The 24,209-nt window shown below is 37.4% G+C and overlaps 1 protein-coding gene across 1 annotated transcript in view; it reads left to right on the top strand.

Moving 5' to 3' along the window:
* Positions 1–24,209, top strand: part of LRP2 (LDL receptor related protein 2) — a 198,132-nt gene that overhangs the window by 25,402 nt on the left and 148,521 nt on the right. The window contains exons 3-5 of the mRNA XM_072751869.1: positions 11,534–11,641; positions 13,606–13,728; positions 20,500–20,616. Coding sequence (XP_072607970.1) covers positions 11,534–11,641; positions 13,606–13,728; positions 20,500–20,616 — 348 coding nt within the window. The remainder of the gene's footprint in view (positions 1–11,533; positions 11,642–13,605; positions 13,729–20,499; positions 20,617–24,209) is intronic.

Genomic DNA, 24,209 nt, shown 5'->3' with positions numbered 1-24,209 from the left:
ATATTTTTAAATTATCACAATATCTAAGGACTCATTCTGAATATTGGCTCATTCATTTATTGTCGCAGGACTATAACCGTAGATACCCAGTTTCTAGAATTGAAACAGCCAACTAAAAACTCTTGTTTTTGATCAAATCCCTAGTATCAGTATTTTTTGTGATTGCCTTTTTAAAAAATGTAATATAGACAAAATTCCAATAGGTGATGGTTTTAATTACTTGTATGTTAGTAAAAGTTTTATTGTATATACTTTCTACATACCTAGTTTATTACTGGAACTACTACTTTTTTCCATCATTAAAATTCTAAGATTTTATTTTAATGCATAGTTAAAAATTTATAATGACAGTAGGTTTTTTACTGTCATTACTTATGATATTTATAGTACAGATTAGGTAAAATCTTAGGAAATAAACTCCACACTGTTTTTCCTGCTTCTGGCAACCACTGCAGATGGACTTATAATTTTATTTACACTGCTTTTAATATTAGGACATTATAAATTCACCATTTGTAGTCAGAAAGCCAGACACCATTTTATTATGTACAGGTATCAGTGGGAGACAATATAATAATGTTGATTCTGTGTCAATAAGCTATTTTGTTTCAAGTCATCGTAATCACATAATAGCACAAAGTGAGGACATTTATAGAGCCTGGAGGTGATTTGGAGACCTGTAAATGCTCTGTGAGCCCAGGCATAACAAAACAGGGCCAAGGGACTGCTAGTATAACAGATAACCTGCTGGTGAGGCATGTCCTAAAGTTCTTTTCGCTCAATCTGTTAAGATCAATGTAGCAGAATAGACAGGAAATTTAGTTCACTGAAACATGAAAGTCTTTGCAAATATAAGAGATCCTATTTTATAGATTTCCAAGTTAACAATGTTGGCCCTACCTTTGACTCTGTGTAGAGAGAGTAAAATCATGATTCTGTTATGTTTGCAAATTACTTATAATTCAAATTACAAATTTGATTTGTGGAATCAGATATTCTGGTAGCCTTTTGCGAGGGGGGTGTGGTGCAGAGTACTTTGTCTACTCCAGAGGAGTCCTGGATATAATGTTTTGTATAACACGGAGTCCTATCCTTTACTGAATAAAGAGAATGCCTCGAACATATACATAGGCTCCCAAGGATTTGGGTTTGACTTCTTCGAGTCTTTCTGATCTCTCATGCCAGGTCAGTGTGGAAGATGATTGTTGATTTGTTAATTAGATCAGAAGAAACAGTGACTCTAAACAGCAGGATCCATCATCAAAGTCTACAAATCATCAAGATTTCAAGATTTTATCAGTTTTTTGGAAATCATCTTGGCTTTACCTGTGTATTCTAATGCATCATATATGGTTTATTTATTGAGCATCATCTGGGTACTAGCAGGACTGCACTGGGCACTAGGATTACAGAGGTATTTATTCCTGCCATTAGGAACTCAGTTTAGAATAAGGGCTCTGTTGATAGGATTCTTAATCAAATCCTGCCACCTTGCCATCACTCTTCTTTTGATCACTTAATCTCATCTACTTCTCCTGTTCTTTAGTTTTCATCTGTCAGGTCATAACGGGAGAATTTTGACCTACTGCCTATAAAATTCTTTGTGAGCTGTAACTTTTCACTAGAAGGGAAAAAATACAAAAATACTGTGTAAAACATCAACAAAACCAATTTTTAAAAGAGAGTGATGATACATTTTAATTTCAGACAGTGACTTCAGTTTACCAGATGATTGATTATCAGTACTTATTGCCCAAGAACAGACTTTTAAACTTATTGGTAGAATTATTTTCACATTCTTGCTGCACAATATTTAAGAGTTGAAGAATATTCTTTGCTGGCAGAAACTATACAAGTACATAGCTAAATCATCAAGGTTGAATCATATGTGTGTGTACCCCAACTGTTCTTCTAACAAGTGAACTATGATAAAAGTCAGTGTGTGTAAATAACAAGATAATGAGTTCTATAATAAGCATCAACATTCCTGATCCAGAGTTGTCATCACACTTTCTTATTGACATGGAGGCATTGGTTGCTTTAGAGTAAATTTTATATAAACTGATCTCTACTTTCTGAAAATGTACACGTTTAGAATGAGAGGTTATTTAGTTCCTAGCATGAGATTTGTGACCTATAAGCCCACTTAAAAATTATGTACTGGTCCAATCTGGGTTTGGGCCATAGCTAAATAAGTTACCATTTTGTGCTAAATTGAGAAGAGGATGCAAGATGCTAAGTCCTATTAAATTCAGTGTCGACACTGATTGCTAACTTTAACACCTCCCCTTGGTGTTCCTAAATAACATGGAATAAGGGAGAAGGAATACAGCAAGGTGTTTGTATGATTCAGTCAAGATCTATGTAGCAGTTACAGGTGATTCAATCTGTGACTGTAGAGAATCACCAAACCCACCAATTGGGAATTAATTTCTCCTTCTGCTGCATTGTTACAATTTTCAGTATCAAGTCATTGTTCATTTGATAACCTGGTGATCTCATTACTGTGTTAAGATGATCAAATTAGCATTGATGCTATCAGCTTTATTTATTTATTTTTTTTAAATTTTTTTTTATTTATTTATGACAGTCACACAGAGAGAGAGAGAGAGGCAGAGACACAGGCAGAGGGAGAAGCAGGCTCCGTGCACCGGGAGCCCGACGTGGGATTTGATCCCGGGTCTCCAGGATTGCGTCCTGGGCCAAAGGCAGGCGCCAAACCGCTGCGCCACCCAGGGATCCCCTATGCTATCAGCTTTAACACATCTGTTGCAATTTGATTTATGGTTCAACACTTGGGCTAATGAATCAGAAAAACCCTGGTTCCCTGGTGTGATGGTGTCTATAAATGTGGTGTTTGGGTTGAGAGTGAGTCTATTGCATCATATATAAGTCTTAGGCAGAAAAGCTGCCTTACTGCAGATGTATGTAGTCCCTTATTTCTCACAAGTACCTATTTTCTTTTTTCATGTTTGATTCCATTCAGCCATTTTCCAGTAATTTACATTTGCTAGTCATGAAGCCGTACAGGAATACTTTGAGGAATTGGGGTTGGAAATCAGCACTTAAATCAGGGTGATTCAAAGTTTTGTACAAGGCCTGTTAAATTATTAAGTGCTGAAGGGTGTTTTACTCTTTTCGTATATATAGGTTGATTCATTAGTTCCTTCTTTACCCAAGCAGGCGACTATTTTAAATTTTCTTCTATTTGGGTAGTGTTCTTTAGAGCATTCTGTAAGCGTAGCTCTTTGGCCAATAAAGAGGTAGATAACCAGTTAGTCCCTTGGAAGGGAGTGGGGATGAAGGTCTTAGACTTCTTTCAAGTGGAGGAGGAGTCCATCCACAGGAAGCTCAGTGACTTAGCTGATAGAGAAAGTTCTTCATGAATTATTTGGGGGAGTACAGAAAAGACTTAACAGAAACTGTCCGTGTTTTGGTACTGGCTGACAAAAGGTTTTCATTGCTGAGTGTTCTTGGTAAGAATTTGGAGATTCTTTTGAATGTTTTAGGCACTCATGTGATTGCCAATTTATATTTTATTAAAAAAATTTTTAAGTGTATGTGTCAGGGGTTAGGAGAGGACATTTGAAGAACTTATTTTTTGTTATGATACTTACACTGGGGGGAAAAGTTTGTTCCATGAAGCAGGTGTGTCTATGACTTTATTTTTCCTAACATTGATCCTTTTACGTTAATGAAGAATTGCTTGAGGATTTCAGATTCCTGGCTTGTTTTTTTTTTTTTTTTTTTTTTTCTGTGACTCCCCTCACCCCTGAATGGGTAAGCCTGCGGACGCACCGTGGAACATTCCAGGGTGAAGCAGACCTCCCTGGAACTTAGATTCTTTATCACACTCCCAGGGGAGTTCATTTCAAGTTGCTGGTACGAGGAGCTGCAGCATGATATTGCCCAATCCCAGGCTCTCTTATTGCTGGGTGGGAGGGAGTGGGATTGCTGTTTAAGAAATTTTATTATCTTTAGAAGGAAAGAATTTATTATAGGGGTTTTCTTAGAAGATCTCTTTCATGTGGGTTAAGATGTTTTGAGCTCTGAATCTACAAGCTGCTTACAGATTCTAAGTTGTTTTGAGGGTGGTACCACCACTCTCAAGGGATGTTTGGACATGTATAGGGTGTTCTTTGTTGTCACAGTGATTCCAGGGAAGGGCACTACTGGCATTCCACATATGAGGCCCAAAGATGCTATATATCCAGCTTTGCCCCTGGCAATTAAATAATTGTCCCACTCTAAATGCCAGTTGTGTCCTCTTCAGAACCCCTGAGAAGTGCAGTTTTATTTATAATGCTCTGCAGTGCAGGCTGATAGTCTGGTGGTCAAGATTAAGGGGTGCTCAATGAAATATAAGTAGAATGTAAAAGACTAGGGGGAAGGGGAAGAAGGCAGGTAGCTAGCATATAAATGAAAATGAGGAATTGCTCAGTTAGAAAAAGTGGAAACAATTTCCCACTTCTCAGATTGAGGAGGCTACATTGATAGTACATCACATTATCCTGCTGGCTTTTTGGTCATTGAAAAGGCACTTTTAAAAAATTATGAAGCAAATATTTAAGCAATCTTTGAGATCAATTATCTGAAGGGCTGACTGAATTCTGTAGGCTGGATGGTGAGAAACATTCAGCTTCGAGAAGCCAGCAGGTAAAGGACACTAAGCTACCTTTGGTGCACCTGTAGAATCTGCTGGTCATTTGTCATGCAAGGGGACCAGGCCTGGGCCAAGTGGAGAGGCTGCAAGATAAGACCCATCTTTGCCAGAAGCCCCTTTTTTTCCTTAAGATTTATTTATTATTTTAGACACACACACAGAGAGTGCATGTGAGCAGGGGTAGGGGCAGAAGAAAAGGGAGAGAATCTAAAACAGACTCCCTGCTGAGCATGGAGCCAGTCACGGGGCTTGACAAAGGGCTTGATTTCACAACCCTGAGATCATGATGGGGACCAAAATCAAGAGTCAGAGGCTTAACCAACTGAGCCACCCAGGTGCCCCATCTCCTAGCAGCCTTTTGGTGGATCACTGACTAGCTTACTCACCAAGCTCATTCACACTGTGGCTCAGTTTCTGGGGTATGAAGTGGAGCCCTGAGCCCTTTTCATGACCAAAGTCTGTATCCCTGTCCAGGATTACATCTATGCAGAGCCACTTTTAGTTTTAACAATTACTGGCACTAATGATTTCTAGACTTCCCTGCAGTCAACCCATTTGTCAACCTGACAAATGTCAAATGTCAAATTGCTTGACATTTATGGTACTTTATTCTCCATCTCCCCAACCTTGTCCTGCCCTCACAAGAGGTTCCCTGCACTTGTCTCACAGAGGCCTCCCCATTAAGCTCTCACCTATGTTGGGCTTCTCTCAAATTGTTTGAACCTTATACAAAGTGCTGGTCCCTTCTCTTTGCTAATCCTGCCCATCCACAATGGCCCATGCAGTCTTACTCTCCTTCATGAAGCCTTCTCTAATTACTTCAGCTTGTGGTATTAGTTTTTTCCTCCTTGAGATCCTTTGATTTTTTTTTTTTAAAGATTTTATTCATTTATTCATGAGACACACACACACACACACACAGAGAGAGAGAGAGAGAGAGAGAGGCAGAGACACAGGCAGAGGGAGAAGCAGGCTCCATGCAGGGAGCCTGATGTGGGACTTGATCTCGGGTCTCCAGGATCACACCCTGGGCTGAAGGCGGCGTTAAACCGCCGTGCCACTGGGGCTGCCTGAGACCCTTTGATTTTTATTGTCTGTGCTGCTGCTTATTCAGAACCAAATCACCTACAGTCATATGACACCGCTTTGGAGCTGGACTACATAGGTCTGAATCCCTGTTCCTTTATTTACTAGTTGTGAGATTTGGTCAAGCCTCAGTCTCCTCATCTATAAAACGGGACTATTAATACTATTTCATGGGATTGTTGTGATGATAAGTGAGATAATCTACAGAAAACACTTAAAATACATGGCTAATTTATATCATATAACTCTTGTCCCCGATAAATTTATAAGCTCTATTGACAAAAGGACCATATCTTTCTTTGTTTCTTCCACAAGCCCTAGAGCCATGTCTTTTACATAGTAGGTATAAATTTTTTTGTGGCTTTAGTGAATCTGATATCATATACTTCTGGTTCTTTTTTGTTTTTTACTGCACTTACATGAGTGAGATGTGTACGTGATCACTCATCAAGTGACTTTGTGGGTTTTGCTTCAAAGTCCTTGAATTCTTGAAATGTCTTCTTAATGGTGTTTTGACGTAATCAGCCATCAGGGCTCTGAAACAATAATTTGGAAAAAACAGTCGACTCAGTAGTTTGTAAACTGGATTAAAAAGCAAAAAGAACTCCGGCCTCTTATTTGACAACCTGTTAGGGAAACCAGGCAGCTAGAATGTTGCACAGGAAGAGAGTAGTTCATCAGTTGAACATGGACTATTCCACCAGTTGATATTAGGCAGAGTAGGATCTTCCACATAATTTGTTATGCTTGGCTGTCATGACCGCAGTGTAAAGTTTTGGAAATAAACAAGTGACTCTCAGTCTTTGAAGGGAACAGGCCTTGTTGGTGTGGATAAGGTGTGAGTTGTAGGGAATTATTGCCCAATTTATAAACATCAAAAGTATGTCAAAATAAAAAAGTACAGGAAAAGTGAAGCAAGAATTATGATTGAATTAAGGAATTGCCTCTTACACTTTTTTTTAAAAATAAAGATTTTATTTATTTATTTGAGAGATAGAGCAGGAGTAGGGAGGAGAGGGAGAAGCAGACTCCCTGCTGAGCAGGGAGCCTGACATGGGGCTTGATCCCAGGACCTTGAGATCATGACCTGAGCTGAAGGCAGATGCTTAACCGACTGAGCCACCCAGGAGCCTCTGCCATGTACTTTTACATGACATATCTTTAAAAAGAGCTCATACACCTCCTCAGGTAGACCCAAGTGTCTGGAAGGCCCAGCACATGTTAAGAGGATCTAACAGGAAAATAGGATTTGCCATAGAAATTACCTTACTCTGTTAATTTTGGACAATGTTCCATTGACTACGACTTGCCTTTCTCTTTTGAGAAAAGAATTTATGAGAAAAAAAAAAAAAGAAACTCTCACTAAGCAAGGGTAAAAGAATCAAACCTTTTAATGTGACTCAACATTTTTCTCTTTAAAATTTCTGGGCATTCCTCTTTCAAGGAATTGGCAAATTATTCCAGATTTCATTTTCCTTTCTGAGGATTTAAGATAACAAACAAACTCCTATAAAGTGTTATTGTATGTCTTGATGGTTTTATATATATAATGGCTTTATATATATAATGATACCAAGAGGCTGAATTTTATGAAGAGGAATTTTCACTACCTGGTAAGTGTGCCTTGACTATCCCCAAGTGCCTAGCGCTGCGCTAGAGGCTGTAAAGAATACAGAAGTGGTGTACTTAATTCAGTACTGTTCCCTGCACTTGAAAAACAAATGACTTCTTTCTTCCTTGAGGCATTAACTGTTTCTCTAATATCTTAACACTTTCTTAGTCCAACACTTAGCCCGGGAAGCTTGGGATATGGTTATTTAAGGATCACTGGTTTTTCTCCAGTTTGGGGTTTTATAAGATTGGAAAACAAATTTATCCTTAGTCTAATTTAATGTTTTCTTGAAGAGATTGAACCTCTTTTTTTTTGATGTCCCTGGCTTGTTTTTGATTGTAGCAAATTTTCCTAAGCCAAAGAATTTTTATGTGCAGTGTTTGTTGCCAGATAGACTACTCTTCTTCTCCAACTGAATTATATGAGCATATGGTGTGGTATGGATTCCACACTAGTCCAATTCACGGATTCAGCTAATGTGGATAGCAACTTTGGAAAAAAGTCAAATTTTTACATTCTTTCTTGAGCTTGGTGAAGTAACTTTTTTCTTTTCCTTTTTGCTTTCTCTTTTTCCTTCTTTGGTATAAGGGAACACAAAGCAGTGGTCAATATAGCACAGATGCCAGAACTAGAACTGTCAGGTCCAAATCTTTGCTTTGCACTTGCTTGCTGTTTGATCTTGGGCAAGTTACTGAACTGCTCTGTGCCTCAAGTTCTTTATTTGTGAAATGTTCATAATAATCGCATCTATCTTTTAGGTTGTTATGGAAGTTAAATGACTTGAAGTTGGCAAAGTGTTTAGAATGATGCATGGCATTTACATGCCACACGAGTATTTTTCATCTTTGCATCAATCTATTTTGATCCTTGGAAAAGGCCCAGGGATGGTGCTGGGGAAGTAGGATGTTCATTTGGTCCTAATGGTTTCTTGTCAATGGCTGTGCCTGGTTCTTAACAAAAGGTTTTTTATTTTTTTATTTAAATTTGTTTAGAGAGAGATTGAGAGAGAGAGAGAGAGAAAGGGAGGAAGGGCAGAGGGAGAAAGAATTATAAGCAGGTTCCACTCCCAGCAAGGAGCTTGATGCAGGGCTCGATCTCACAACCCTAAGACCATGACCTGAGCTGAAATCAAGAGTTGGACGCTTAACCAACTGAGCCACCCAGGAGCCTTTTAACAAAGATTTTTTTATTTCAGTGTGGATTATCAAATATACCTTCTTGGCTCTTATTAGAGGGAAAATATTTTAAAGTTATGAAAGTTACTGTTTGTAAAATTACCTCTAGGTTAAAACTGGATTAATAGTTATGGATGTTTAGAGACTATTTGTTGAAAAAAAATTTAATTTTGCTGTTTTTAGATTTTTTTTTTTTTCTCCACAAATGATTTAGCTCCAGTGTATGAAATCCCTCTCCCTGCTTTTTTGGACTTTAAATTATTAAACAATAAGATGTAGATACCTTTGGTGGAGTTGAGAGTAAAGGCTACTTGTTTAAAACAAAAGAGAATAAATGCAGTGCTTACAGATCAATTGAAATCAGGGGCACCTGCAATTGTTATCAGAGCTTTTCACTAGTAGTTTGCTTTTAAATAGCACATACTTCCTTTATAATAAAATGAATGACAGGCTTCTGACACCAGTGGAGCATCTTGGTTGATCCCTGGGAGGCCACCCAGCAATGATAAAGTATCAGTTTGTTTTTTCTGGAGAGGTATTTCCAAACAATAGTCATTTGGGAGTTGTAACAGGCAAGGAAGGTAATATTGAAAAGGTGAACTTGACAGATGAATTATCATGGATCTGTTGATAAATTAAGTAAATTGATTTTGATAAATTACTGCAGATAACTGAGTATTTGGGAGATCAAACGTGAAAAAACACTAACTAGAAAAGAGTTAATTGCAAAATTTCCCCTATCAATTTCATTTTTTTATATATTTTATGTAACTGGCTTTGAAGTAATTTAAAAATGACTTGGGTTTATATTTTGTGTCCTTTTAATGATGTGTTTAACTTCATATTTTTGCAAAAATAAAAGAAAATCTGACTTGTAATAAAAATTGCTTAAGAATTATGTATTTTATAACAGGCTATAAATTGTTTTAAGAATTTATTTTCTTCTCTCTACTCAGTTTCTAAGTTTATGCTTTTCTTTTTTTCATAGCAATATGAAACTCTTTGTAAGTAGACTGACCTTTAGATTGTTATAATTTTTCAACCAGAAATTATTAGATACTAAGGGAGACAAATGTACTGAACTTACAAATGTGTTATGTTGGATTACTAACAATAGACCTAATTGATAAAAGTGATTTAATATATGTTGTGTTAATAGCTAAACCTCCAAAGCCACTAATCTCCCATGGAAATATTGCTTTGTAGAACAAAATCCAATGAGAAGTTCTGGGATTCCAGAGTGAATTTGTACATTCCTTAGGGGCATTTTTGCAAGGGAGGTTGTTGTGTTTTAAAGGTAGTTGATAAGAGACCTGCACCACCAACCCCAGACCTGCACCACCAACCACCATCGTGCATTAGTCTATAGAAGGTATTTGGGTGTACGTATTCCTGTACCACTCGGTACCACCATTTAGCCAAGGGAAGTTTCTGACCATTTGCAGCATACATTATAAATCAGGATGTCACTACCAGACAATCAGATTTGAACATTCCATGAACAAAGTAGCCTATATCCCCTAGGAATAGATCACTTAACTATGTTTATGTCATGCTGTTGATATGCCTGCATTTACACAAGTCAGGATAGCAGATTGTTTATTTATTTTAGGAGTAGATAATTGATCTGTATATTTGCCTAATTTTGGGTTAATTAGCCAATAACTGAAATAGGTAATTTAGCATGATTGCTTAAATACATGAGGGAAATAGTTGTATTCTTCCAAACTTCGAAATTACTCCTACCACTTTGGGCTTGTGAAAGAATAATTTTGAGTCTACTCCAAGTTGGGCTGATGTTGGCTGATCTCTTTAAAAAAATTTCCTACTTGGCACATAATACGTGGGGAAGTTACTGGTCGGATATTTGGGGAAACTCAGAAGGTTTCCAACTGCCAAATTAGTCCCCTGGGGAGACCTGGGAAAATTGCTGGATATAGTGGTTGAATGAAATAAATGTATTTAAGCTATGTTCTCTTTCTGCTATTACTAGAGGAAATCACTGCCTCTTGGGAATGTAGTAACTTTGGGGGTCAAATTTGAGCACTCTGGTTGGGTGCAGAGATTTTTCTTTGGTAGGTTTTTCTTTTTTTTACTTAAAAATTTTTTGTTTGGGGAGATGATCTGACAGAGCTGGGATCTTACAAAGTTGTTAAACAAAAAGCCAAAATATTGGTCTGAATCTAAGAATGAAGGACCATAAATTGCTATCTATGATTTGGTAATAAAAGGGCACTTAAAAAAAATAAAGAGCAGGGAACTCCAAAAAAGAAAAAAGCACAGTCAAGCAAATGAAAAGTTACTCATGGTATCAATCAGAGATAATCACCATTAATATTCTGGCCTTTTTCTGCACTTTTATTTCTCCATATATAACTCTGTTATAGGTGAAATTTTACATCCTCATCTTTGTTACATATTATAAATATTTATCTAAATCATTTAGAAGTTCTACATAACCATTTTAGTGAGTTCTTAATATGTCAAAATAAAGCTATAAGAAAACTTTATCCTTTTCTTATTATCAAACATCTAGATAGTTTGCAAATTATTGTAAGTAATATTGTGATTAAGATCTCCATATGTAAATCTTTGTCTAATTCTCTGATTAGTTCCTTAGGGGTGGAAAAAACACCTAAAAATAAAAGAACTAAGAATAAGCTCTTTTAAAAAACAAAATACATGTTATCAAATTTCTTTCTGGACTGGTTATATCAAGGCACACTCTAGTCAGCCATGTGCAGAAATGAACTCTTCCTGAATACCCTGAAACAGAAAATACAATAATCATTATAAAAATGTTTTCCTAATTTTGTAAGTCACATTCCTTTGATTACTAATTCACTGCATAATTTTTCATTTTTATAAAAAATTGTATTTCTTTGGTTAAATATCTGTGTGGATAGGTTTTTATTTATTTATTTATTATTTTATTTTATTTTTATTTTTTTGTGGATAGGTTTTTAAACTGGTTTTCTTTTGCTTGTGGAGTTACAGAATGTGGAAGTGAGGATTTTCGCTGTGAAGATGGGCAATGTATCTCTGCATCCTGGAGGTGTGATGGGACCAGAGACTGTTTGGATGACACAGATGAAATCGGCTGCCGTAAGTGAGGAGGGGCTGGGCAAAGCTCTGTTGTGAGTGGCATTAGTGCTCCTGCTGAATTCAGCTGTACCGAAGATAAAGAGCTGTGCCTTTAGTGATAGATTTGGGACTGGACTCAAGTCTTTTGAGGTCTTTGTGGCTGAAGAGAACTGATGGCATTAATAATTCTGAAGAAGGGGTTCAATTCACATCATTTTCTGTCTTACCGTTATCCCATGACCTTGATATGGAAACAAATTTGTGAGTAGTTTTCTGAAGCCTATAAGCCTATTTCAGATTATTCCCTCTGGAAATTTTGTGCACCAACTGTGATTTGTAATTCAAGAAGGAATCTGTTTTCTATAAAAGACATAGTATAACTTAGGCGATTTACACAAAAAGGTCACAGAAGAGGCTAGTATAGTTTTATGTTTAAAAAGATTATAGTTCTCTTAACCATGGGAAACAAACTGAGGGTTGCTGGGGGAGGTGGGGATGGGGTAACTGGGTGACGGGCATTAAGGAAGGCATATAATGTAATGAGCACTGAGTGTTATATACAACAGATGAATCACTGGACTCTACCTCTGAAACTAACAATACACTATATGTTAATTAATTGAATGTAAATGAAATTACATTAAAAAAAAAGAATAAAACCCATTGGACTATTCAGAACCTCAAAAAATATAGATAAAAACACAGTAGTATTGTAACCCAAATTTTAATTATAAAATAATTTTCACCTATGTTTCTTCATTTAGTTCTCTCAATATTCTGAGATAGGTTTCAGATTAGGAAACAGGCATAGTGAAGTAAAATCATCCATGAAAGGCCTCCTTCCTGCACAAATCCCAACCCTTAATATCTAATGCTTTCCTGGCTTGTCATATATGATCAGTTGCTCTACTGCAATTTCATTCATTATGATTTGTGAAAGACAAGGGATATCATCCAAAAACCAAGAAATCAGGTGAAAAATTAATTTGTTTTGAATTGTTGGCCATCCTGTGGCACAACAGAACAAACTTTGGTGTGTTGCTTGGATCATGGTGCATTTGGAAATGAGAGAAAGATGGGGAATAGGTCTTATATAGATAGTACTTCTCAAACTTTCATGCACAAATGGAGCACCTGGGGAGCTTGTTAAAGTGCAGGTTTTGCATTCATATATTTGGAGTGGGACCTGAGCTTCTACATTTCTAACAAGCTCCCATTGTGTGCTATTCATTCACCTCCTCTGGGCTACCTGAGTTTATTTTAGGTTAAACATTAGGAGCAGAAAATTAAGAATTGTGTATTCTAGGATAGAGGAATAAATGAACAGTTATACCAACAATTCTTTAGAGATTGTTAATGTAATAGCAATGTTCTATAACAATAATAGCAGAGTACCAATGAAAATAGAGATAGCAACTAACATTATACTGTACTTGCACATATATTATTTAATGGATTTTTTTATAGCAAACTATGAGATAAATATAGTCCCAATTTTATGGTGCATATATTAAAGCTCAGAGAACCTGCCAAAGATCCTAAAGCAAGAAAATTGTAGAAATAATAATTATTCAATTCTGGGTCTTCTTTTCCAAATCTTGTTTTTTCAGTTCATCACGATGCTTTACTATTAGTTATTTCAAAACAATTTGAATAACTTAACAATAAGTCATGGTCAATTTTTATTTAGATTTAAAACGTAATTAATATTTTTTGTCATGTCTTTGTATGGGTGTGTTTTGGCTATTAGTTTTATTCTTTGTATTTTGTGTTGCTTTGGATCATCAGTTTGTCGTGAGGCCATTGCTGGGATTATTTGGCATTGAATGCTGATTAGAGTCCACAGGCCCTTGTATAGGATTGTTTACTATTTGCCATCAATTATATTCAGCAGGAGTTGAGATAGATTCTTTTGAAATAAGCATCGCTTATGGTATAATAGAGTGGATGTTTGACATAATGAGTCCTTTTCTGGTTTATTTTAGCTCCTCCTTCTTGCAAGGTGAACCAATTCCTGTGTCATGGTGAAGGTCAATGCATCCCTAACTCCTGGGAATGTGATGGTGAACGGGACTGTGAGGATGGCTCTGATGAACATCAGCATTGTCGTAAGTGTTTATAGAGGAGTTTTGTTTTGGCCTCCTGGACACCTAAAATCTCACATGTTACAAATGCAATAACAATGGGATGGTTCTTTATAAATGCTGAGTTGGAACTTAAACAACAGGGGAACCTATGCTGGCAGTCTCACTCAGGGTTAGATGATATTGAGAGTCTGAATGTGCTCTGAAGAATTGTAAGTATACCCCAGCTATTTGGAAATAAGATCGGTTCCCAGTATTTAATTAATTAAGATTGTGTTACACTCAATAAAGAAACAAAACATTTATTGGTATCTATCGATGGGGTCTTCATTTGTGTGGTTGGCAATTGGATGGGTCCTTTTGCTCCTGCAGTGCACTATGCAGACCCTCTACCCCTTCTGCCTCAGAATTAGTAAACTATCTTCTTTCTGATTAAGTGGAAATGGAGCTAGTAATTAGATGTGGTAAGTGTTGTTGTTGCTCCAGTGACTGCTGGCACAGCCTGCATAGAATGAGTTGCAAAAAGAAGGAAAATGGTAGCAATCAGGGGCACCTTGCCAGCTGCTGCATACCTGAGGGGATTCAGGACAGTAACCTGGAAGAAACTCTTAAATTATAATTTATTTGGGATCAAACTGGAAAAGGGTTTTTAGTGGGCTTAAATAATTTTAGAAGAGAGAATAATCTTGGCAAAATATAAGATGGCAGCATATGAGAGATATGCCATCTGTATCATTCTTTTGCTTCATCCATTAGGGATATTTGTATAATTTAAAATTATTCCTGTATTGATGAGGATGTTTTTGGCTGCAAAAAATGAAAAACACAACTCAAAATAGGCAAGCAAAGGGAACTTTATTATCTTACACAATAAGAAGCCTAAATGTAATGTTCCAGGGTTGATTAATTCCCAGTTCAGTAACAAACATCAGCCAATTTTCTCCCACTTTTCTGCTCTCCCATCTTAAGCATGTTGACTTTTTGTTACTGCTCGAAAGCTCTAGAAGTCCTGGATTTCATATCCCTATAAGTCTAATTTCAACATCTAGAAGAGAGAAGATAATATCCTTCCCTTGTGTTTTTTTTTATGACACTCCCCCCACCACCAAAAAACAACCCCCCTCCAATAAAAAAACCGAAGACCTTTTAGAAGTCTAAGTTGGACTGAGGTGGAAATTGGAGAGAAGATATCAGACTGTGAGGAACCATTTCAGCTTCTTAACCCCAATTGTCTTATAGAAGAGTCTAGCTCTGATCACAGTGTGGCATTCACCTTTAAGCCTCCCATATATACATTCTGTTTCATTAAATGCACATCCCACAAATCATCACTTTGTGTTAATTTTAAGATGTCAGCCAAGATCCTGTTGGCATTTTTACAGTCATTGTCCACAGAAACAGATGTTTTTGATGACTACTTCATGTGAGAAGTTGTTTAGTCATTGTTTGACTAGCAGTGGAGATGCCACAGCCTGTAGGTCCTGGATACATTTATAAAAGCTTGGAATTTACCCTAGGACTTTTGAGTCCAGCATTAAAAATTTTTTTTTTTTTTACTTATTTATTCATGAGAGACACAGAGAGAAAGAGGCAGAGACACGGGCAGAGGGAGGAGGAGAAACCGGTTCCATGCAGGGAGCCCTATGTGGGACTCAGTCCGGACCTTTGGATCATGCCCGAGCCAAAGGCAGATGCTGAACCCCTGAGCCACCCAGGTGTCCCTTGAGTCTAGCATTGAGAGCAAACTCTTTTCATTTGGGCCAATGGTGTTTTGAGGAAGAGAATAGAAATTCTAAAATACCCATGACTTCAACTTTGGTTTAAACCTAAAATGAAGACTGTATGATTAAACAACCTGTTAGGGCTTGTTAGTGTTGGTTATGGGGTCTTCCCACAAAGGGATGGTGATATTTGGGACAAAGTGATTAAGGGGAAACTAGTGAACTATGTAGGGTTGTGGAGTGTAGTGGTGGTGATAAATGACAATCTAGAAGAAGGCATGGACAGGAGCAATTCAAGGCCAAATAGGGGCGTGGCACATCACATGAGGTGTGTTAGGGTGTGAGGTGGAGTGGCAAAGGGGGACGACCAGATCTGAAAGAGGGAGATGGCGGGGTGAGAGTTCAGAACTTCAGAAGGAAGGAACTAAAAGTGCCAGGTATAGTAGGGCAGGAAAAATTTTTTTGTAGGAAATCTGTCTGGACCAATACAATTTTCTGGGTAACCCCTCAAAGGTATTAGGGGAAGGAAGGGAAGACCTGTAGACAGTGAGTACTCAGAACAGGATGGGGCTGGATTGCGAATCCCTGGAGAGCAGTGACTATGCTTTATTTTGCTGGTATCCCTAGGGCTTGTAATTTTGTCTAGTAGATAGTAAAGTCTTGATAAATGGGTACTGGATGAATTAATGAATGATGAGTTAGTTAGTTATCTTAGTTATCTTTTGGCTTGAGATATATCATTTTGGTTCCATTTTCCACACAAAGTAGGAAGAAAGCTGAGCTGAAGATTGTGATACAATGTAGTGGAGGACCCTTTGCTAATAATAATAAATTACAGAGGGGATGCAAACTCCTAAGGACAACTGCTTAGGAAAAGAGACTGGAGAAAACTTTATAGCAGTAATATATAAGCAATGTTACATGACATTTTAAATGACTATGGATTTCATAAGGTAATTCTTGCATTTTGAATGACAAAAAATTTGTTATTAGACCTCCTTTAGCTACCGAATATGCCACCATTATATTTACTAAAGTTGCCAGAGAACTCCTGATTGTCAAGTAAAGTGGACTCTTTTCCTTTCTCATCATTGGATGGACTTTTCTATTGCAGTTGACTCTGGCAATCACTCCTCCTTCCAGACGCTACTGCCTTGGCTGCCATGACTACTCACTGACCTGATTCTTTTCTGAACTTCTTTGATCATTCCATTTTGTTTTCCCCTTCTGCCCAGCCTGTGAGTATGGCTGTTGCTCAGAGCCCTGCACTTAGCAACTCCTCTTATTACTCTACACTTTTCCAGGATAATTTCAACCAACTTTATGATATTTCAGTAACCCTGGATAGGCTAATACCCAAGTCTACACTTATGACCCAGATTTTTTGCCCACACTTCAGTCTTGTAGATTCAACTGCCTGTTGGAGATCTCCAGGATGCCTCAAATTCAAGATGTTCCAAGTGGAGTTAATAATCTCCCCTGAACTGATTTTTCCTTCTATAATTGCTGGTCTACATGAATCATCTTTTCATAGAAGTAAAATTAACTCACTATAAGGTACTAACAGAAAATATAATGTCAGTCTCAAGCTGTTAGAAATAGGCAGATTGAGGCCATTTTCCTTGTTAATCTAGAATGTTATGAAATTTATTTCACAACGAAGGCCTTCTATTAGAGGAAATATAATGATGGCTGTAAGTGACATTAAAGATGTAATCAATTAGCATGGAAAGGGTATCATAGTCCCTTTGGCACTCAAGCTAGAAATTTGGGATTATTCTTGATTCTTCTGCCCACATTTAGTTACCAACCGTGTCCTAACACCTCTAAAGTTCACCTCTTTCCCATTTATGTCATTACTGCTAGCATCTCCTATCTGGGTGACTTCAACGGTTTCTGGATTGGTCTCCCTGCCTCTATTTGTGTGTCTCCTCTGATTCTCCCTGATGCTGATACCAGAAAGCTTTGACTAAAACCCGAAAACCCTTTGGTGTGTATCACCTTAAGAAGAAAGCTCCAACTCCTTAACTGGTTTTTTTTTTTTTTAAAGATTTTATTTATTTATTTTCATGAGAGACAACGAGAGAGAGAGAGAGAGAGAGAGAGAGAGAGAGAGAGAGAGGCAGAGACACAGGATCACACTCTGGGCTGAAGGCAGCGCTAAACCGCTGAGCCACCCGGGCTGCCCCTTAACAGTGGTTTATAGTGGCTTCTCAGATGCGGCTGGTGCTTATTTTTCCATGTCTATCACTTGTCATTCCTGCCTTGAAATTTCAATGTGGGGTCCACAGTAGTGCTTGTAGTTCCCTTGGGCATATCATGCTGAATCCCTCTTTGACCTCTGTGCATGCTACCTGAGTGTATGTTGCTAGACAGTCCTTTCCTTTTGACCTAACTAACCTATCCACTTCTCCTATAAGACCCAGGTGGGGTGCTAGCAGCTCCTCCTCCTCCTCCTCCTCTTCTTCTTTCTTCTTCTTCTTCTTCTTCTTCTTCTTCTTCTTCTTCTTCTTCTTCTTCTTCTTCTTCTTCTTCTTCTTCTTCTTCTTCTTCTTCTTCTTCTTCTTCTTCTTCTTCTTCTTCTTCTTCCTTCTTCTTCTTCTTCCTTCTTCTTCTTCTTCTTCCTTCTTCTTCCTTCTTCTTCCTTTTTCTTTCTTTCTTTCTTTCTTTCTTTCTTTCTTTCTTTCTTTCTTTCTTTCTTTCTTCTTCTTCTTCTTCTTCTTCTTCTTCTTCTTCTTCTTCTTCTTCTTCTTCTTCAAGATTTTACTTATTTATTCATGAGAGAGAGAGAGAGAGGCAGAGATACAGGCAGAGGAAGAAGCAGGCTCCTGCAGGGAACCCGACATGGGACCCGATCCCAGGACCCCAGGATCACACCCTGGGCCGAAGGCAGGTGCTAAACTGCTGAGCCACCCAGGGATTCCCCAGGGGTGCTGGCTCTTAAAGGAAGCTGTCCCTGTTCACAGTCTTACCTCAGAGTGAATTAGACATCCCTCCTTGATGCTTCTGTAATTCCTTGTGGGCCTACTATTCACTTTCATCATTGTTTTCTAATTAATTCTTGAAGTATTTCCTAGAAAACCATGAGTTCCTTGAGGGTAGGGACTGTTCCTCATTCATCATTATGTTCCCATTGTTGGTATACTTTGTGGCATGGACTAGGCCCTCAGTAGTGTAACTAGTGAAAAAGTGAATCCTAGTATCAGACTGGTTGATGGATCCATATAATTTTAATTTATCATTTCTCTATTTGAATGAGCTTTTACTTGCTTCCTCATAAACCCTTTTGAAATCTTAAGCACAAAATATAGAATTGCTTTGGGCTTCAGATTAAGAAGAAAGCCAATATACTTAAAATAATATTGGCACTTGATTTTGTTTTTCTTCCTATTTTGCTTGAGAATACTCATGACTTGCCTTTTTGGGAATAAAAAAAGTTCTTTAATTTTATGTGGAAATTGGCAATATATACTTAAGTAAATTGTAGGGGAATTTAATGAGAAAGTATTAACCTTTTTAGCCTTACTCAGATAAAATTGTGTCTGCTTTGGGCAGAATTCAGACATTTAAGTGATTTCTAGACAAGTTGTTCTGTTCTAATTTTATTAATATAAGATACTGGGAGAAAATAGGAAATCATACTGTTAAAGTGTCAGAAGTAGACTGACCGGAAAAATCTTGTTTGCTATTCAAGAATTACGTAACCCATTCATAATGAAATAATTTTATTAGAAAGAAGGAACAAGATGACATGAAAGGTTATAATCAATTAAGCATGGAAAAGAGTGGTAATTATGGATAGTTTTTAATGTCTTACTTATCATATGGTAACAGATATGAAGATATGTTTGAATCTTCAAGTGTCAACTCTAAAGCTGCAATTGATTACCCACTTGTCTTTTCAAAAGGTTTTTCTTAAGTGTAGGTGAATGGCACAATGCTTAAGAGAGATGAAATTTCATCAGAAAGCCAAATTTTGCTGAACCTAAGTATCTTTACTATATAGAAGTCTAGGAAACTATGCAAATTCAGGGGAAAACTTTTTTCTTCCATTTGATGATTATAATTTTTTTCAGTGGATCACATTTTCCCTGTGCCTCAAATGCTTCTCTTTTTATGTGGACAATTGAAAAATCCCATGATAGTTCCTGCCCTAGGCTTACAGAATAGCATTCACATGATGCTTGCAGCATCAATTCCTTTGATTTGATCTGTTTTATCTAGAGGCAAATTTGATAAACTACTGATGCATTGCTTTTACCTACTGTAATCAACATAGGATAAAAACAAGGTAGTTTAAATTGTTTATAAAACTGACACACGTTCAATATAGAAAGTCATATAATATTGAAAAATCTAAAGAAAAAAATCACCCATTTTTTTAATCACTCAGAAATAACTACTGTTATAACCCTTTGGCATATATCCTCATCTTTAAACAAGTATTATTATTTCAAGAGGGGGACCTTACTGATCTCTCGCTACTACCTATATCTGCAAAATTTTGATTTCATTCATCCTTTTTTACCATATAGATTTCAATCTATATTGTATTCTCAACACATGTTGATAATATAATTGTCTACACTAACATGCTTGAGTGTTGTTATGATTCTTTGAGCATTTTTAAAATATTTTATTAGGGGAGAGACAGGAGAGCAAGCATGTGCACACCTGAGTGGGGGGCTGTTGGGGGTCGGTGGAGGAGGCAGAGGGAGAGGAAGAGAAGCAGACTGCCCACTAAGTGTGGAGTCTGGTAGCAGGACGCAGTCTCAAGAGCCTGAGATCATGAGCTGGCAGAAACCAAGAGTTAGATGCTCCCCAACTGAGCCACCCAGGTGCCCTGATTCTGTGAGCATTTTGATAGTATCCTGATGATAATACCTTTGCTTTTGCATTGTAAGGTGTCTACCTTGGTGTAGCTGGATAACCTACTTTCTGAGCCTATGAGCTCTATGTTCAATATACTCTCTTGCCTTTGCTTTCAAATTTCCTTGCTCATCTTTGGTAAATGTCAATGGATTGGTCTGTCATTGGCAGTAATTATAAAGTAATATCTTTTTCCCCTTCACAGCTGGGAGAACATGCTCAAGCCAACAGATTACGTGCTCCGATGGTGAATGTATACCAAACGAATACAGGTGCGACCACGTCAGAGACTGCTCAGATGGAACTGACGAGAAAGACTGCCGTGAGTCCCTTTCAGTCTTTGCAATGTATTTGCTTTCACCTTTGTCCCTTTGGCATTTTAATCAATTTTTTAGATTTGTTGACGGACAGAAATGCCTACAATATGCCTCTTGCTATTGAAATTTCATGGCAAATTCTTTTATGGATTAGAGGTGATATTCTGATATGAGACTATTTTTAGTAGGACATTTTAAGTATGTCCCGCAGTTACATTTCTGTATTTATTTTTGAAGTAGGGGACTTTTTTTTTTTTTTAAGAGTTTATTTATTGGGATCCCTGGGTGGCGCAGAGGTTTAGCGCCTGCCTTTGGCCCAGGGCGCGATCCTGGAGACCCAGGATCGAATCCCACGTCGGGCTCCCGGTGCATGGAGCCTGTTTCTCCCTCTGCCTGTGTCTCTGCCTCTCTCTCTCTCTCTCTGTGTGACTATCATAAATAAATAAAAATTTAAAAAAAGAGTTTATTTATTTATTCATGAGAGACACACAGAGAGAGGCAGAGACATAGGCAGAGGAAGAAGCAGGCTCCCTGCAGGGAACCTGATGTGGGACTCAATCCCAGGACGTTGGGATCACGACCTGAGCCGAAGGCAGACACTCCACCACTGAGCCACTCAGGTGCCCCTGAAGTAAGGCTTTAAACAGTAACGTAGAATCTTGAAAGGTCATTGAATACATTGAATACAAAATCCAGTTTGGTCAATTTTGGGTTTTATTGAATTACGATGGTAAGTTTCTAGGTCAAATGTCTCATTAATTTTTCTGCTCTTAAGGACTCAATATTTTCCGGTTTGGAAAAGCGTTACATTTTGAAAACGGCTTTCTCCAATGGCAGATCAGTTCGTTGTAACTGATTACCACGAGATAAGGCATAGAAATAACAGTATTCTATATTAATATATTACCCTAACCAGAATAAGAGAGTGCAATCATGGTGCATTGTGTACTTCTTACAAATAAGTAAGGAGTAATCTGCCTCTCTTGAGGGTTATATGCAATTGTTAGATTACAAGAATATAGGAATTATTCTACTGTGTCAGTCCTGTGGTCCATCTGTGTCTTTACCTTCAGGCATACCCAGTTTCTCTTAAAAGCCCTTGTAAGCATATCATTTATGTTTTTATTCAGAACTTCCTTGAATTTTTATGCTTTTTTTCTCCCTTGAATTTCTTGATAGACTGCATTTCATAAGTTTACTATGAGCTGAGTAAAGTTACTTTCTTATTTTTGTTCTTAAATTTATGCTACAAACTTTAGGGAGTTGGTTTTAAAAAAATTTTTTTTCTTGTTTTCCTTCATTTTTATAAGGAGTTGTTTTAATATTCCAGTATTCCAATAGTCAGTGGATAGATTTTGTGTACCTTAGAAAACTTGCTAGAACACTTGACCATAAACTTCTTGGTTATTATATCTCCAACTGACATTTAAGTTTTAGTCTATTCCTGTGGGACACCTCCTTCATTGTTTGATCATTTTGATTTAATTTAGTTATCTGGACTGTTCTAAATTTCTTCCTTTGGTTCAAATGGTATATCTTATGCTTCTTGATGAATGAACCATCTTCTGTATATTTTGGTACATTTCCCGATATGGTACTATATGCCTCGGGTGGGAGCTAACATGAATTGGTTATGAGCAAATTATTCCTATTTCACTGTATTGTTCAAATTGTACTCTTCATGGAAGAAATACTTGTATATGTGAAAAGAAGAGATCTGGGTCTAAACAGGTCCAGATTCATGTTGCATCGACACCATCATCACACAGTGCATTTTATTTTTTAAAAATTTTATATATTTATTTGAGAGAGAGAGTGGATGTGCTAGTGGTGGGAGAGGCAGAGAGAAAGGGAGAGGAAGAAGCAGACTCCTTACTGAACAGGGAGCCCAATATGGGGCTCCATGATCCGCAACTAGGGTCATGACCTGAGCTGAAGGCAGCCACTTAACCAACTGAGTTACCCAGGTGCCCCAACATACAGTGCATTTAAAAAAAACACCTCTACTTCTCCAATACTTTCTTTCCTTGGGTATATTTTTCTTTGAGAGGACGCTATGCTATTTGTCTTTGTATCTCCATTTCCTAGCAGAATTGCTGGTATAGTTGTGTTGTCGTATAATTTCCAACCCAACTTAAATGTTCCCTTGGAAAGAGATTATGTTGCTTCTAATTTGGGTCTCTTTTCACTTGGAAGTTTAGACTTAGTACTGGCAATTATACAGATGGTAGTGTCTGTCTGCATGCCACAAAATAGCAAGTCTATGAGTCAAGGTCTCTTAGTACTTTGTAAAGCAAATAATAGGTCCTTCATTATGGCAAGTGAAGAAAATATTTTTGACTAATACTAATTATGGGTCATTTATTTTATAGTATTTTGTAAACTACTAAGTGTTATATATATTTTGGTTGTTATTCTTAATTAGGCTCCTCAATGAGAATAGGGCAGGTTGTAGTATACTCTCATAAATAAAGAAACTGAGACTGCAAAGAGTAGAGTGGCTTGTTCAAGGTTGTACAATATGTGGCAGTGCTAGGGCTAAATCCATCTTCTAGTTCCAAGTCTGTTGATTGCTTTTCATGAAGGACTTTATTTACAGAAGGAGAAAGTCCTACCTTGTGCAAGTTTAAGAGAGAACTAGAGGCTGTGCCACCAGCCAACAGTCTGTGTTTTTATCCCTAATTTACAAGTGGATAAAAATGAGTGCTTTATTGGAAATGCAATGGGAATGAGGGAAATGCTACTTTAGGGAAAATAAAAGGCAGCTGAAACAGACTGTTTGGATTCATTCCATGTGAACACCCTGCAGCCAACTCTAAAGTCACCAGTACAACTGCCTCACGACTTTGCCAATAGACCTTCCGGAAAAAAGCTGGCAGGGTACGAGCATGCAAGCCACTGTTATAGAAGGGAATGAAGGAAAGGAAGTGAGTGAGCTTTATAAAATATCTGAGCCAGAATTTTTAATCAAGCTTTTATTTGTTTTTGTTTTTTTTTTAAGTACAAGGAATAGGTGAAATAAGGATTTGTTAGGGAAAGAGAGCCAGATTTATATGATAGTTAATTGCTCCTGGAATCATACAAGTCATGAATTCTTCAGAGTTCATGGCTCTAAGATGAATCCGACACACGTAAATGGGTTTTATAATGAAGTATTTTTTCCTATTTCTCTTTGCTTTGTTTATTTATTACTATGTGCTATTTATGGAGGAGTATATAAAAAATCCAAATCAGGAAATTAAGAATCTTCATATTTCTTTGTGCTTTGATCTCCTGGCCACAGCCAGATTTGTACAAGAAAGAAATGAATGGCCTGGATCAAAGTCTTTAGAAAGTGCTAATATAGAGAGACAGATTGGCCTCATTTTGTTTTCGCTCTTTGTTTGGAACACTTGTGGAAAGTGGGAAAGGGAACTGCCATTTGCTGGGCACTGATCACTATCTTATGCAATTTTTACTTTCACACCACAAGGTGGATGTGATAACTATCTCCTCTTTATGGAAATTATAAAGATTGTCAAGAGTCAAGTGTGGAGGAGTACAACTCCTTTGTACTCATCACTCAAATTATCAATTACCAACTCATAGCTAATTTTGT

This window comes from Vulpes vulpes, chromosome 3 (genome assembly GCF_048418805.1).
Source record: "Vulpes vulpes isolate BD-2025 chromosome 3, VulVul3, whole genome shotgun sequence".
Lineage (NCBI taxonomy): Eukaryota > Metazoa > Chordata > Mammalia > Carnivora > Canidae > Vulpes > Vulpes vulpes.
The sequence above is the reverse complement of the archived record's forward strand: the minus strand, read 5'-3'. Positions and strand labels throughout refer to the sequence as shown.